We start from the raw sequence: 14890 nt of genomic DNA, 5'->3' as shown, positions 1-14890 counted from the left end.
TATCAAAGGTCCTATTCCTCAAAGAAGAAGACAGAAGAGAAGCCGGGCTGCGCAATCAAGTGGATTAAGGTGAATTAAATTATTTTTCATTTTTTTTAACCCCTCCAGCCCTATTTTACTATGCATTCTGGATTAAGAATACTATTATTTTCCCTTATAACCATGTTATAAGGAAAAATAATAAACTCTACACAACACCGAACCCAAACCCGAACTTCTGTGAAGAAGTCAGTCAGTTTTGTCTGCGATTGCGTTCAGTTGTTCAGTTTTTTCTGCTCGAGTGCAATGCGTTTTGGTGCGTTTTTCATGTGCGTGATAAAAAACTGAAGGTTTGCGAACAACATCTCTTAGCAATCATCAGTGAAAAACGCATTGCATCTGCACTTGCTTCCAGATGTAATGCGTTTTTCATTGATGCCCCATTTACTTCTATGGGATCAGGGCTGCGTAAAAAATACAGAATATAGAATATAGAAAAACACTCATGTACACAGAAATGAATGGGTCAGGATTCAGTGCGGGTGCTATGTGTTCACGTCACGCATTGCACCCGCGCGGAAAACTCGCTCGTGTTAAAGGGGCCTAACAGTCTCTCTTTACTCAGAGCAAAATATAACATGTGGCACATGTATCATATAGAGGACACCTGTATCCACAAGTGCTTACAAGTGCCATTAAATTGTCATCCAACCTGCCACCATACCTTTTCATCTGGTGCCAGAAACTGCACGTTGTACAATTTAATGGCACTTGTAAGTACTTGTGGATACAGGTGTCCTCTGTATGATACAGGCTTGAAGTTAGTATGGCCTGCTGGTTACTTTAGGTCATAAAATGAAGTCCTTCACCTGCAGCAGGGTCTGTAAAGCTGTGACTCTGCTGATCATTCTGCTGTCTAGGCACATTGAGCCTTTTGCATGTGTTATTGATTCTGGCAGTCTTGTTGGAGTGATGGTCTCACAGGAGAATTGAGTAACAAGCTTTAGGAGTAGGAGCTCTGACATGTGCTTCCTATCTCCTTCACTATCTTTAAGGAACTCCCCCTGCGGGCAGGAAGTAGATTCAGCCCACTCCTACCAAAAGGGGAGGAACAGGGTGGTTAGTACTGTTAGGCCTGGGCCTTCTGCCATACTTCCTGCGATCTCACCTGTCGCCTCTCACATACCTAGCATCGTAACAATTACCAGCCATTCCTCTTATGCTGGAATGAATGGCATAAACATAAACCATAATAAAATACATATAAAACATTGCATATAACCCCAGGTCTGGGGTACTGCAGAGGTACACTCCTTGTGGAGAGAACCTGTTTTAGGCATAAGCAGTCATAAAGGCACTGGAAAAAGACTGGTGCCACCAGTTGGAAGGTAGCTGCCCTATCCAGCAATATTCAACCTTTTAAACAGTCCTTGAAACATTACTTTGGGTACTAGCCAAAACAGTACCTTATCTGCAGACAGCTGTTTTGGGCGAATTCCCCTCATCAGTGCAGAGTAGAGAGAAGTGGCATAACTGGCTCTTACTTAGTTAAGACCATTCTCTTTGCTCTGCACAGTGCTCTACAGATGCATTTTTACTGCAGTTTCTTTATTACAGGCGAAACATGTTAAATCAATATAGTTTTTACAGGTAAAACACATTGATTTTACATTTTTCACCTGTAATAAAAATGCATTCCGTTTCCGTATGTTCGGATTTCCGTTCCGCAAAAAAATAGAACATGTCCTATTATTGTCCGTATTACGGACAAGGATAGTGCTGTTCTATTAGGGGCCAGCTATTCCGTTCCGCAAATTACGGAATCCACACGGACCGCAAAATACATACGGTCGTGTGCATGAGCCCTAAGGGTATATTCAGGTGGTGCGGTTAAGACTGCATGAAAACCACATCAGAAAAAAATGCATTTAGTTTAGTGGCAATTTTCTTATGTGTATTCTTTGCATCTGTAAAACTAAGACTGCCTTAAAAAACGTGGCAAAAGGCATGTTTTATGAGGTTTGTAAATGTGGTTTTAACTAGACCTAACTGAATACACCCTGGGGCTTGTCATAGGCGTACGCCCCTTTTGCACGAGCGAGTTTTCAGTGCGGGTGCAATGCGTTATGTGAACGCATAGCACCCGCACCAAATCCAGACCCATTCATTTCAATGGGTCTGTGTACATGATAGTTTTTTTCATGCATCAATTCTGAATTGCATAAAAAAATGCAGCATGTTATATAATCTGCGTTTTTCACACAGCCCTGGCCCCATAGAAGTGAATGGGGCTCCAGTGGAAAATGCTTTGCATCCGGAAGCAAGTCTGGATGCGATGTGTTTTCCACTGATGGTTGCTAAGAGATGTTGTTCAGTTTTTTTTATCACACGCGTGAAAAACGCATCCAAATGCATTGCACCCGCACCGTAAAAACTAAACAACTGAACACAATCGCACACAAAACTGACTGAACTTGCTTTCAAAATGGTGCGAGTTTCACTAAACGCACCCTGAACGTATCCGGAGTCAATTCGTATCGTTCGTGTGAAAGGGGCCTTATGGTACATTTACATGGGACATGAATGGGGCAGAAAATATCACATTTGTTGTAGATTTTACCCTATGCATTGTCAAGGTCCTTTCATCTGGAAAAAAATTGTGAACTAAGTATCATGATATGTACAGCAGTGCCCAGGGATCTCACTGCACTTACTATTATCCCTGGGCACCTCTCCGTTCTCCCGCTATGCCCTCCGGTATCTTCGGTCACTGGGTTATAGTAGGCGGAGACTTAGGGGACTTGGTTATAGTAGGAGGACACTGCCCTTGTTCTCCTGGGCGTCTTCTTCTCCCAGGCTGTAGCACTGGCCAATCGCAGAACAGAGCTCACAGCCTGGGAGGTTTTTTCACCCAGGCTGTGAGCTCTGCGCTGCGATTGGCCAGCGCTACAGCCTGGGAGAAGGAGACGCCCAGGAGAACAAGGGCAGTCTCCTCCTACTATAACCAAGTGACCAAACATACCGGAGGGTATAGCGGGAGAACGGAGCGGTGCCCAGGGATAATAGTAAGTGCAGTGAGATCCCTGGGCGCCGCTGTATATGTCATGATACTTAGGTCACAATTTCTTGCCAAATGAAAGGTCCTTTTTAAAGCTCTTAAACTGTGGAGTCTGGCAGCTTGCTATAGCAGGTCTGTTTTAATTTGAAGGGCAAGCATACTGTTATCTGCTCTTTTTTAAGTAAATTGTCGTAGCAAAATACTTATGCATATAGCATCACCACTTTTTCCGAGGGTACTGTGACACAGTGAGAATTTTTGTCTGGGAAAACAGGTATTTTCCTCCCAGCATGTGCTGCTGAGCTGATTTACAGCCAGGTGAGGTCAAATACCGGACCGGATTTTAAGTGCTGGTCCGGGTTTTGGCAGCACCTGGCTGTCCTTAAATAGGCAACTGGGCTCAGAAGCGAGGTCTCTGTGTTGGGATCTGGGAGCCTTGTGTCTGGATGAAGGCTTGCTACCTGTTTGGCGTGAAAACAGGTTGGTGCTGCTATGCTCAATGACTCTTTGAGGCAGAATTGCCGCATGGTGTGAATTAACACCAACACCACAAGGTGACTTTTTGTTTTGATTATGACTGCTTGTTTTGTCACTTGCCTAAAGTGTGAATAAAACACTGAACTGTTCGATCCAAAGAACTTGTTGTTGCCTCTATACTGTGTCCGCTAATCCTGTCTTCCAGAGCGAAATCCCACAGTACATACAAGTGACAATGAAGCAGCGCAGCCCACGTTAACCTCATATAGCTCACACATCTCTGCCTGTTATGAAACTAATATCTGATGGTAACTGTTGAAGTTGTGAAATGAAAAGAAGTGTGATATATTTAACGGAACAATATCAACCTGGAATAATTTGTATTACATTTTTTTTTTTTGTGGGGGTGGGGGGTGATTGTACATTTAATTGACATAACATACCTATCACAATTACAGCTGCAAGTCTCTTGGGTTATGTCTCTAATAGGCCCAAGAGACTTGCAGCTGTACAACTAGACCCAGAATTCTGTACTCATACCTTTCAGGCAAAACTGTTCCAAGTCCTTCAACAAGATGGGTTTCACTGGTGTACAGCAGTCTTCAAGTCACACAACAGATTTTCAACTGAGGTTTAGGCTTTGACTAGGCTATTTTGAAACATTTAGAGAGGTTCTCCGAGCTTTTAATATTGATGACTTATCCTCAGTATAGGTCAGGAATATCAGATTGCGGGAGTCCGACACCCGGCATCCCTGGTGATCAGCTGTATAAGGAGACGACGTCCGGTGTGCATGTGCCGTCTCCCTTCTCTCTTCCTGTCCACTGCTGTAGTCCCATAGACATACAGCAGGAAGAGAGAAGGGAGATGGCATGTGCACACTGTGCGTGCCGTCTCTTCATACAGCTGAACTGTCGGGTGTCGGACCCCCGCCGATCTGATATTGATAATCTATCCTAAGAAAAATCCAGAACAACCCCTTTAAAGGTAATCTGTTACCGGTTTTATGGTGCCCTAACTATAAAATGCTGGGTCACTTTGTTTAATTGTTCCAGTCATTTTGCTAAATTCTTGTGCTAAGCAGCTCCAGTGAATACCAACGAGTCCCCATATTCATGAGCTCCTGGCTCTCCCCGTCCACCTGCTGCTGATTCATATGGAGAAAACTGTCAATCAGAGGCAGGTTGGCGGGGAGAGCCATGAGCTCATGAATATGGAGACTGCATAAAACTAGTGACAGATTCCCTTTAAACAGACACATCCTTTAGAATTTTTTATTTTTTTCAGCAGTACTGAAAATTGAAAATTAAATGAAACTATTGTCATATTGTAGAAGTCAACATAAATGATATATAGATTTAGGCAATTCATTGTCATTTTAATTCATTTTACTGCTGCTGTGAGGAGAAGATTCTATCTGATGGCTAATACTCATCATAATAGTAAGTGTAAAATTGGGGTAATAGTATGATAGCTCTATTGTTTTCTTGATAGGCCTGGATAAAAATTCTCACAGCGGAGCATGCATTGATTAGTGTTATATATGATGCTCTAGTTGAGTCACTAAAGGGTGGCTCCATATGGTAGCAGTGATGGTCTGACTGGAAAAGTTAAGCAAGACTTTACAAAGGAAGAAGTCATATAGCCAGAACAGCAAGTAGAATATGTGGAGTGACATGAAAAAAATTATAGCCATCCATTTAAGGCTCATTCAGACGACCGTATGTTTTTTGCGGTGCATAAAAATGCGGATTTATTTATTTTTATTTTTTCGTACAGTTCAGTGTGTTCAAAAAATGGAATGAATATGGAATGTGTTCCATTTTTGTGGATCCATAGACCTGAATAGGGCCACGGAGCCGAGTTTTACTTATCTTTCTTACGGCGCCACAGAACAGAACAACGAATGCGGACAGCACATGGTGTGCTGTACGCATCTTTTGCAGTCCTATTAGAATGAATGGGTCCGCACCCGTTGCTCAAAAATTTGGAACGGGTGCAGAACAAAACATACGGCGATCTGCTGAATGAGCCCTTATTTATTTATTTTTTTTAAAAACATTGCAAAATGTCCATTTGAGTATTATGCACAGATCTGGTTGCTCCAGAAAACAACCGCTCTACAACAATTCGGCACTCCAGCAATTGATGGTTCATAGTGAGCCTCTACTACATCCATATATAAAAAGGTGCTTCTTACAGCAGACACCATGTAAAATGTCCTATTGCACTCTATATATTTGCCAGATTTATGCATTTTTATTTATATTCCTCTTTTGTATAGTCCCTAGAGCAAAAATTATTGCTTTGTACTTTGTGTCACTACTCCCATCTCCCTGAAATTTTAAAGGAATATTCAATTTAGAACAAGTCATATGGATAGGGGATAACGATTAAAGGATCTGACCCCAAAATGAATGGAGTGGCTGGTTGAGGATGCATGCTGCCGTAAATAGAAGAATGGAGCTGTGTCAATCTAATTGTTATACCCTATCATGTGGATAGGGGATAACCTGTTGTAGTTGGAATACCCCTTTAAGCTCTAATGAACAGAGATTTCTAACCTTTTATCGTATGTTCTTTGTTTTGATTTTGTGCCATTTTGTATGATTACTGCTTACTTTCCTTGTGAAGTACTGTAGAATGTTAATGTTAAATACTTTTTGCCATTTTACAACACACCCACACCTTTTGTAAAAAGTGGGTGGGAAGAAATGAGCTCTATGCAGCCTGATAGAAAACTGGTGTAACTTATAAGTAAACTCCTAAACACCTAGTTCTGCAGCACGGACAGTCTGCACTTCTTAATAATTAATGTATTATAGCATGAGCTGTATATTTAGAGCCAAGTATGTAGATGGACCCCATCCTTTGGGATCACAAAACCTTTCCTAAGATTTCTTTGGGAAAGGCTTTCCCATTCTTAAAGCATGGTTCAGATTCTGTACAAAATCTTTGATGATTTTATTTGTTGATATAGTTTACTTTCTTCCATTATATATAGGAAATCAAAGTCCTGCAGTAAGCGATGGCTTGGAAGATAGTGATGAACCCATGCCTATGCCTGAGGATCTTTCCACCAATGCAGGGTCACAACAGACTGCCAAGAGTGAGAAGTCTATTGGTGAGATATTTAATACATTATTTGAATTCGCTGTGATTATAAATTTGCAGGGTATGTTTACTTATTGTTCCATTTATTGCATACCAATAGCATGTGCTGTAAATGTCTGATAGGTGCACATCCCATCTCTGAAACCTGTTCCTGTCTGTAGAACAAGGACTCGAAGTGAATAGAGAGCAAGCCACACTTGCTCAGCTATTTTTTAACGTTTCGTAGCAGTGACTGGAGGGGATCCCATGCATGTGCAGCGTGCTCTGCATTCACTTCGGGGCACCATTTTTGACATAGAAGGAGGCATCACAATAATAATACACAGCTAACTGCTGCACGAAGTGCATTTTATATCAATTGTTTTTACTTCATTTGGTTCCACTTTATGGAGTTTTAAATTTTACAGATTTACACAGCTCAGATATGGCCAAGATTCACATGTAAATGTAGGAAAAGATCAAGGAAAAATTTGCTTCTATAGGGCTATGAATACCTTCTGTTTTAAGAATGTCTTTTAAGTTTGCCAAAATGTTTTAAAAAAAAGGACCCCTACCAATACTGAGAAAGAAGCGGATGATTTCCACTTAAATGCGGCTGTGCTGAAGTCCCCTGCACAGCCAATGACAGAGCCCCGCAGGAAAAGCTTTCAGGGCAACTCTGCTAAACAAGTTTATGCGTATAGCATAACTTTGGCCCCCTTTCTTACGATTGATGGGGTCCCAGAGGTCAGATGCCCTGATTACAAAATTATGGCAGATCCTAATGATGTATTATCACTTTATGAGATGGCAATAACGCGAAACAAAATTATTTTTCTGTGGTGCTTTACACAAATTAATTCCTCAATGAAAAGCGAAGTTGGGGTAGTTTCATATTACATCTTTTTGCAAAAACCTGTGTCTTTAGAGGAAGTTTTCAATCTTTTTGCAGCCTTCAGATGATACATGTTGATAAATCGTAAAATATAAAAGTTCTGTGGCATGTTATGATGGTTTCCTGCCTTTTTGTTTGTTTGTTTTTGTCCATTGTCATTTTTTTTCAAATTGCAAATTGCTGTGGCGTTTATTCAGGCATTTTCCTTCCTATAGCCTCTTCTATAGAAAAAAAGTTTGGGCAGATATACTAAGACTGTCCTTACAAATGCTTTAGTGTAAACTTAGTTGGCACAAAATGTGCCTAATATATTAAGAGGCTGAGACCTTTTGAAAAGTTTTGAGAAGAGTTAAAAATAAATAAATAAAAACTTGAAAAGCTTAATAAATGTGCTCTATTGTGAAACAATAAATGCCACCCCTAAAAAAATGCTTGTAAAAAACAACAACATACATTTCATGGTGTTTTTTACAAGCAAAAAAAAGGCCAATGAAAAACGTACATTATTTTCTTACTAAACGTATAGTATTTTCTTACTAACACTGACTGTTGTAGGTGTAGAAAGTTACCGTCTAGCATTCAGATAGCACAATAGCAGTTAAAGGGCTTGGTGAGATGCTGATGCATGCTGGGAGGGACAGTTGCCAGGCATGTATCCTACTGTATAGGACATGTGTAGAATACTTGCCTAGGAAGCTAATTTCCCTCCTCCATGTGCAGTAACATTCTGTCCATCCTAAACCACAGAAGCAGGGGAAGCGACTGCAATGGGGCCTGAACTCAGAAGGGGCTCACCCAGAAGGAGATTTTATTGTCAAGGCCCTCTGAACAGTGTTATACAGTGACATTACAGTATATACGTGTAGGAAACAGACGGAGCTGCTGCCTAGCCTGGTCTGAGAGAGCAATCTTGACTAGACAAATTAATGGGGGTTGCATGGGAGAGGGTTATTCAAAATTTTCTGTGGGGCCCAGTTAGATCTAGTTACGCCACTGGCTGTAAACTTTTCTCTATCCACATCAGTCTATTGTCTCAGAATTGCAGCATGATGGGAGTTCTATGGTTGTCTTCCCATATTGATAACTGTGTTCTAAATAGGTTTTAACCCTCAAGCTTACGATGTGTACGTTTTTACCAATTTGAAACATATTAATTATATTGAAGATAACTGGTTTTCCCAACAGGATTCACAGAAATATTTATCTGGAGAACACCAATTATTTCAGATTTGAGTGAACACTCCTACTTATTTTTCAGTTTAAGGCCTAATGCTCATGGCATTGTGATGGATCTTTGTTGCATGGGCCATAGTACAGTAACCATACAGTACATATTTGGATACAAACTTGGAATGTTCCTTTAGAATGCCATATCATGACAGTGCTTCTATGGATGAATTTGGTGCAGTGCAAAGGCACCTTATAGCAGCATAAGGAGCACCTATGGCTCCATAATGTGGAACCATAAGGACTCTGTGCCACTGTACTGGTCCTGTGCACATGCCATTCCCAGTTCATTAAATGCGCCAAAATGGTAATGCTAATAGTTTCTCAGAACCCCACCCCATACACACACAAATCAAAATGAGAAATGTTAGTAAACTGTAGTGCATTTCATTGATTAGTTTCCACTTGACACATTTTTAACATAGTAACATAGTACATAAGGCCGAAAAAAGACATTTGTCCATCCAGTTCGGCCTGTTATCCTGCAAGTTGATCCAGAGGAAGGCAAAAAAAAAAAACCCTGTGAGGTAGAAGCCAATTTTCTCCACTTTAGGGGAATATAAAATTCCTTCCCGACTCCAATCAGGCAATCAGAATAACTCCCTGGATCAACGACCCCTCTCTAGTAGCTATAGCCTGTAATATTATTACGCTCCAGAAATACATTGAGGCCCCTCTTGAATTCCTTTATTGTACTCCCCATCACCACCTCCTCAGGCAGAGAGTTCCATAGTCTCACTGCTCTTACCGTAAAGAATCCTCTTCTATGTTTGTGTACAAACCTTCTTTCCTCCAGACGCAGAGGATGTCCCCTCGTCACAGTCACAGTCCTGGGGATAAATAGCTGATGGGATAGATCTCTGTACTGACCCCTGATATATTTATACATATTAATTAGATCTCCCCTCAGTCGTCTTTTTTCTAAAGTGAATAACCCTAATTTTGATAATCTTTCAGGATACTGTAGTTGCCCCATTCCAGTTATTACTTTAGATGCCCTCCTCTGGACCTTCTCCAGCTCTGCTATGTCTGCCTTGTTAACAGGAGCACAGAACTGTACAAAGTACTCCATGTGTGGTCTGACTAGCGATTTGTAAAGTGGTAGGACTATGTTCTTATCACGGGCATCTATGCCCCTTCTTATGCAACCCATTATCTTGTTGGCCTTGGCAACAGCTGCCTGACACTGGTTTTTGCAGCTTAGTTTTCTGTTTATTAAAATTCCTAGATCCTTTTCCATGTCAGTGTTACCGAGTGTTTTACCATTTAGTATGTACGGGTGACTTGCATTTTTCCTTCCCATGTGCATAACTTTACATTTTCATTGGCTATATTTATTGTGTCTGCTGTAGCCTATATTTGGGATGGAAGGCTTATGCCTCTTACAAAGCATGACATTTGCTTGTGATCCAGTCTTAGGTTTCCCATACAACGAAGCATATTTATTTGTGCATTCAAGGTGTTCCAAACACAGGATTGTCAGGTTTCTTTTTTCTTCAGTTTCTCCAGTAACATAGCTACCATACTAGACCTGACACCACGTGAGGAAGGACTGGCTTAAAATTACTGTATATCAACTTCATGCTTCTTGAGTAGAAGAATGGTCTATGTAGCTGGAATTGAAGTCCTGCCTCTTACTTTTGCTGATGTATAACTGATGCCTTTTTACTGATTGATACCAAACGTCTCTTTTAAAAAATTTTTAATTGCACCACAAAAAATATTTTAATATGCCCTTATTCTAATGAATACTCTATTCTGAGTAAAAATGGTTGATTAATTTGAGCATTTGCCACCATTTAATGTGCCACTATAACACCCAAAACTACACCACATTCAGAATGACATGATTATATGTAAAACTATGGACTGATGTATGGATTTAAGAAAAGTAATGGAAAATGTGAGTATGCATTTTCAATGTGGAAGGAAACTATTGTTTTTTTTTACCATGAATTAGTAAGCAGGCTGGAAAGTAGCAGTGCAAATGTGGGTTTTTAGTACAGACAGTGACTGTTAAAGGAAGTCATCATTATCTCCTGGCTACATCTTTTATGACATCAACTCCAGAGTTTATCTAGCATAATCTTGCTGTGACTAACAAACAAGAAGCAAGCTAAGGAGAAGTATTTTAGTTGGGAAAGAAGATAGACTGGTTAAAATCTCCTTATTCCTTTCAGAGAGAAGCTTCATTTTTAATGATGAATTTGTGTTGAAGTTCATGTTATTTAATTTGAGGCAAAAGCAGGCTTCTGCATGACTACATCAGATCACTGTTGCTTTGCATAGAGCTCTTTTGCCCAAAAATGATCATCAACAAGCATGGCTTCCTACCTGTCAGTAAAATATGTCATTTAATACAACCACGTGAATGACATTTACAAAGGAAAATGTGTCAGAATCCTATGGAAAAATTAGCGAATAATAAAACAGAGGAAACTCACCGCTAGGGTACACATGTTAGGCTAATCTACATGTATGTTGGATAACACCTTAAGAGGTCAGGAGGAAAGTCACAAGTTAGGATTAAAACCAGTGCTTAGCTCTAATGGCTTATTATTCACATGTCTGTGTCTTACGGACATGTGCTGTTTGAATTCTTCACAGACAGCACACATATCCATTGATTTTAGTGTTTGTATTCACACAACCTTGTTTTTCATGGGTCAGTGGAAAAACAAAGGAAGCGTGCACTACTTTGGTCCGTGTTGCTCACCAGACGGAACCATAGAAGTCTACAGGTCCATGAAAACCAGTGACAATACACAGATGCAATCAGTCTTCTTTCAGTGGTGTGAGGGGAGTAGATTTGGAAGCCAAGTCAAAAACTTAGGCCTGTTTCAGACGGGCGTCACGTTTTGGCTCCGGATGCGTCCCGGGTGCATTGCGGCAAACCCGCGCGAGTAGGTACGCAATTGCAGTTAGTTTTGACTGCGATTGCGTTTTGCTGTTCAGTTTTTATCGCGCGGGTGCAATGTGTTTAGCACACGTGTGATAAAAAACTGAATGTGGTACCCAGATCCGAACTTCTACACTGAAGTTCAGGTTTGGGTTCAAGGTTGTGTAGATGTAATTATTTTCCCTTATAACATGGTTTTAAGGGAAAATAATAGCATTCTTAATACAGAATTCTTAGTAAATTAGGGCTGGAGGGGTTAAAAATAAATAAATTATAATTTAACTCCCCTTAATCCGCTTGTTTGCGCAGCCCGACTCCTCTTCTGTCTTATTTCTTCAGGAGCTGGGTAAAGGACCTTTGATGACTTCACGGCGCGCATCACATGGTCCATCACATGATCCATCACCATGACGATGGACCACGTGACGGACCATGTGATGAGCGCAGTGACGTCACCACAGGTGCTTTTCCTACTGCACAGCAAAGATGAAGACAGAAGAGAAGCATTTCCATGCCAGGCAACCCCCCTGATGTACTTTTACAGACATAGGCGTACACCACATTGCACTTGCGTCAGGGGTGTAACTATAGCTATAGCAGCCACAGCACTTACTATGGGGCCCTGAGGTTGAGGGGGCCCAGTCAGGCGCAAGAACATCGTACCTTTTTGGGGGAATAACAATATGGCGACTTTTTGCTATAATGTTGTTTTTCTGATATATGGTGCTATTATATCTACTGGTAATTATTGCTACTTAAGCTGCTGTTTAAATTTTTTACACCTGGTAGGTAGTAGGGGCACCATCTTATTTGGTTATGGGGCCGTATGAATTATAGTTAACTAACTTGCACCAAATATAGTATTACTGTACTCCATTTCATAAGTTTGGCGCAACTTCTCACAAAGCAAAGACAGAATTAAAACGGACACCAAAACCGCCACAAATGATACATTCTCCCCATGAATATCCAATTTTATAATTTTATTTTCCTTCTATTTATCACAAGGTATTTTCACAGCTATTGTGCACTGCAGTATTTTCCTAGAGTGGCCTCATGTTTATCTCCTTGCTTTCTTCACACTGAAATGATATGGTCATCAGTTCACTCGTGCAGCATGTCCCTCACATCAGTAACCCTCTCCTGCGTCACCTCCCACATATAGGACATCCGCTCTGCTCATTATTCCTTATGCAAAACACCACCAAGCCAGCAAATCAAAGTGATATATACAGTGCTCCAAACACCTCAGATATATTTATAGGGAGAATTAAAATATAAGGAAATAACCCAGTGGGATTTCGACTAGAAATCGCAAAGTCCATCAAAAGTCACATGTATAAAATGCTAATACATTAAAGGGCACATATTTACCCTCATACATTTCATTTGTAGAACATATTAGGTTTTTTTTTTATGCCAGAATACTGGCATTAAAAGTGATAAAGGTGGCGGGGAAATGCCATTTGTGTAAGGCTACTTTCACACTAGCGTTTTTGCTGTATCCGTCAGGGTTCAGCAAAAACGCTTCTGTTACTGATAATACAACCATCTGCATCCGTTATGAATGGATCTGGTTGTATTATCTGTAACATAGCCAAGATGGATCCGTCGCGAACTCTATTGAAAATCAATGGGGGACAGATCAGTTTTCGATTGTCTCAGAGAAAACTGATCCGTTTTGCTTCACATCCCATGAGTGAAAGAAAACTGCAGCGCAACCAAACGGAACGGAATGCATTTTGGAGCATTCTGTTCTGTTCAGTTACGTTTTGTCCTCATTCATTGTCAATGGGGAAGTGTTTTTCTCCGGCATCCTATGACGGATCTCAATACTGGAAATAAGAACACTAGTATGAAAGTAGCCTCAAAATGAAGTGATGTTTAAAAAGTCGCAAACATGTAGTGGTATGTTTTAATGATAAAGCTGCCCCTATGTCTGAAAAACAAAAGAATCCTTAATCTTATTGTTAAGCATGGTAGTAAAGAGGGTTTTTCCATAAAAAACATTTATCACCTATCAGTGATCGTGGTGGAACCAACCATTGAGACCCTTAGTGACCATGGGAGCCCCCAAGTTTCCTATCTGAATTGTGCACATGTTTCACCATTGCTCCATTCGCTTCTGTGCTGGAGATATAGCGAAGTGCTATACGCTGTCATTTCCATGGAAATGCATTGAGCAGTGGTATCTTGTGGGTATTTGATAAAAGTTATTATGGGTAAACACGTTTGTGGTGATCCACAAATAGGCTCCAACTATAGGGCTGTGCCTCCGAGTTTGTTAGATAGTAATAAATGGTACCAGTCAGGCCCACCAGCTGTCAAATTACAGATGAATTTACTTTCTTGTCAAATGGTGCTACTTTAAAAAATAATCCTATATGTGATGCTATATTAATAACGTGTACACATCTACAGCATGTGGCATGCACGACCTGTGCACCGAAGATCCTGATACAAAAGCATCTGTTAGAAAGTGATCCTCTCTGCTGTTATATATCTTCTTTACAGTTTACAGGCCTAGAAACAGTTAATCTGCTGAGGAGCAGATCATAAAAGATTGTTATTAGGTCCTGGGACATTTGGGAGTTTTGCTTTAAAGGCTAGATATCTTGCTGCATTGAGCTTTAGACAAGTTATCATTACTAAGGTGTTTTTGTGTAATTCCATCAGATGATTGGAGAATTTTAATGTTTTGTGTTTGCCACACTTTCCCTGGATATACTGTATGTATTGCCCTGATTGGTTGTGTGCTTCCAGGAGTGGTGTGAGCCTACCTCTTTGCCATATGCTGCAGAATTCAGTGCTGATGATTTTGAGTATGTTTATTCCTCAAAATGTCGACTAACCAGCTACATTTTTGTGCAGTTTGCACTGGAAAGAACATAGAGGAAGTTGCTCCAGTGTCTTTTGTGGCAGCTGACATCTTCCGGCCCCCATAAAGCAGGAGATAAGGCTAGTTTCTCAAGGTTTCAACAGGAACTGAGTTTTATAAAAGACCACAGAATATCAGTATTATTCTCTCAGTCTAAATACATTTAAGGATTTCTTGGATGGCAAATGTTTCCACCTAAGAGCACAAAGCCATACAATAGTTCCTATGTAATAAAAAAATAAGTGCCAAAATTATGAGTATAGTGGAAGACATTGTGGGTCAGCTGTCATTAGCATAAAGTAAATGAAAATGAGATACACTAGCATGTTTGTATCTAGGAAAGAAGGCAGAAGTCCTTGTACAGATGTCATGCCCGTACAAACA

General features: G+C 40.5%; 1 protein-coding gene across 8 annotated transcripts in view; it reads left to right on the top strand.

Annotated features, from left to right (window-relative positions):
- IKZF1 (IKAROS family zinc finger 1) overlaps positions 1-14890 on the top strand; it is a 147529-nt gene that overhangs the window by 50206 nt on the left and 82433 nt on the right. For all 8 annotated transcript variants that reach the window (XM_044293519.1, XM_044293516.1, XM_044293515.1 and 5 more), the window contains exon 3: positions 6519-6638. In XM_044293519.1, the coding sequence (XP_044149454.1) occupies positions 6519-6638 (120 nt within the window). The remainder of the gene's footprint in view (positions 1-6518; positions 6639-14890) is intronic.

Source organism: Bufo gargarizans, chromosome 5 (genome assembly GCF_014858855.1).
Source record: "Bufo gargarizans isolate SCDJY-AF-19 chromosome 5, ASM1485885v1, whole genome shotgun sequence".
Classification (NCBI taxonomy): Eukaryota; Metazoa; Chordata; class Amphibia; order Anura; family Bufonidae; genus Bufo; species Bufo gargarizans.
The sequence above is the reverse complement of the archived record's forward strand: the minus strand, read 5'-3'. Positions and strand labels throughout refer to the sequence as shown.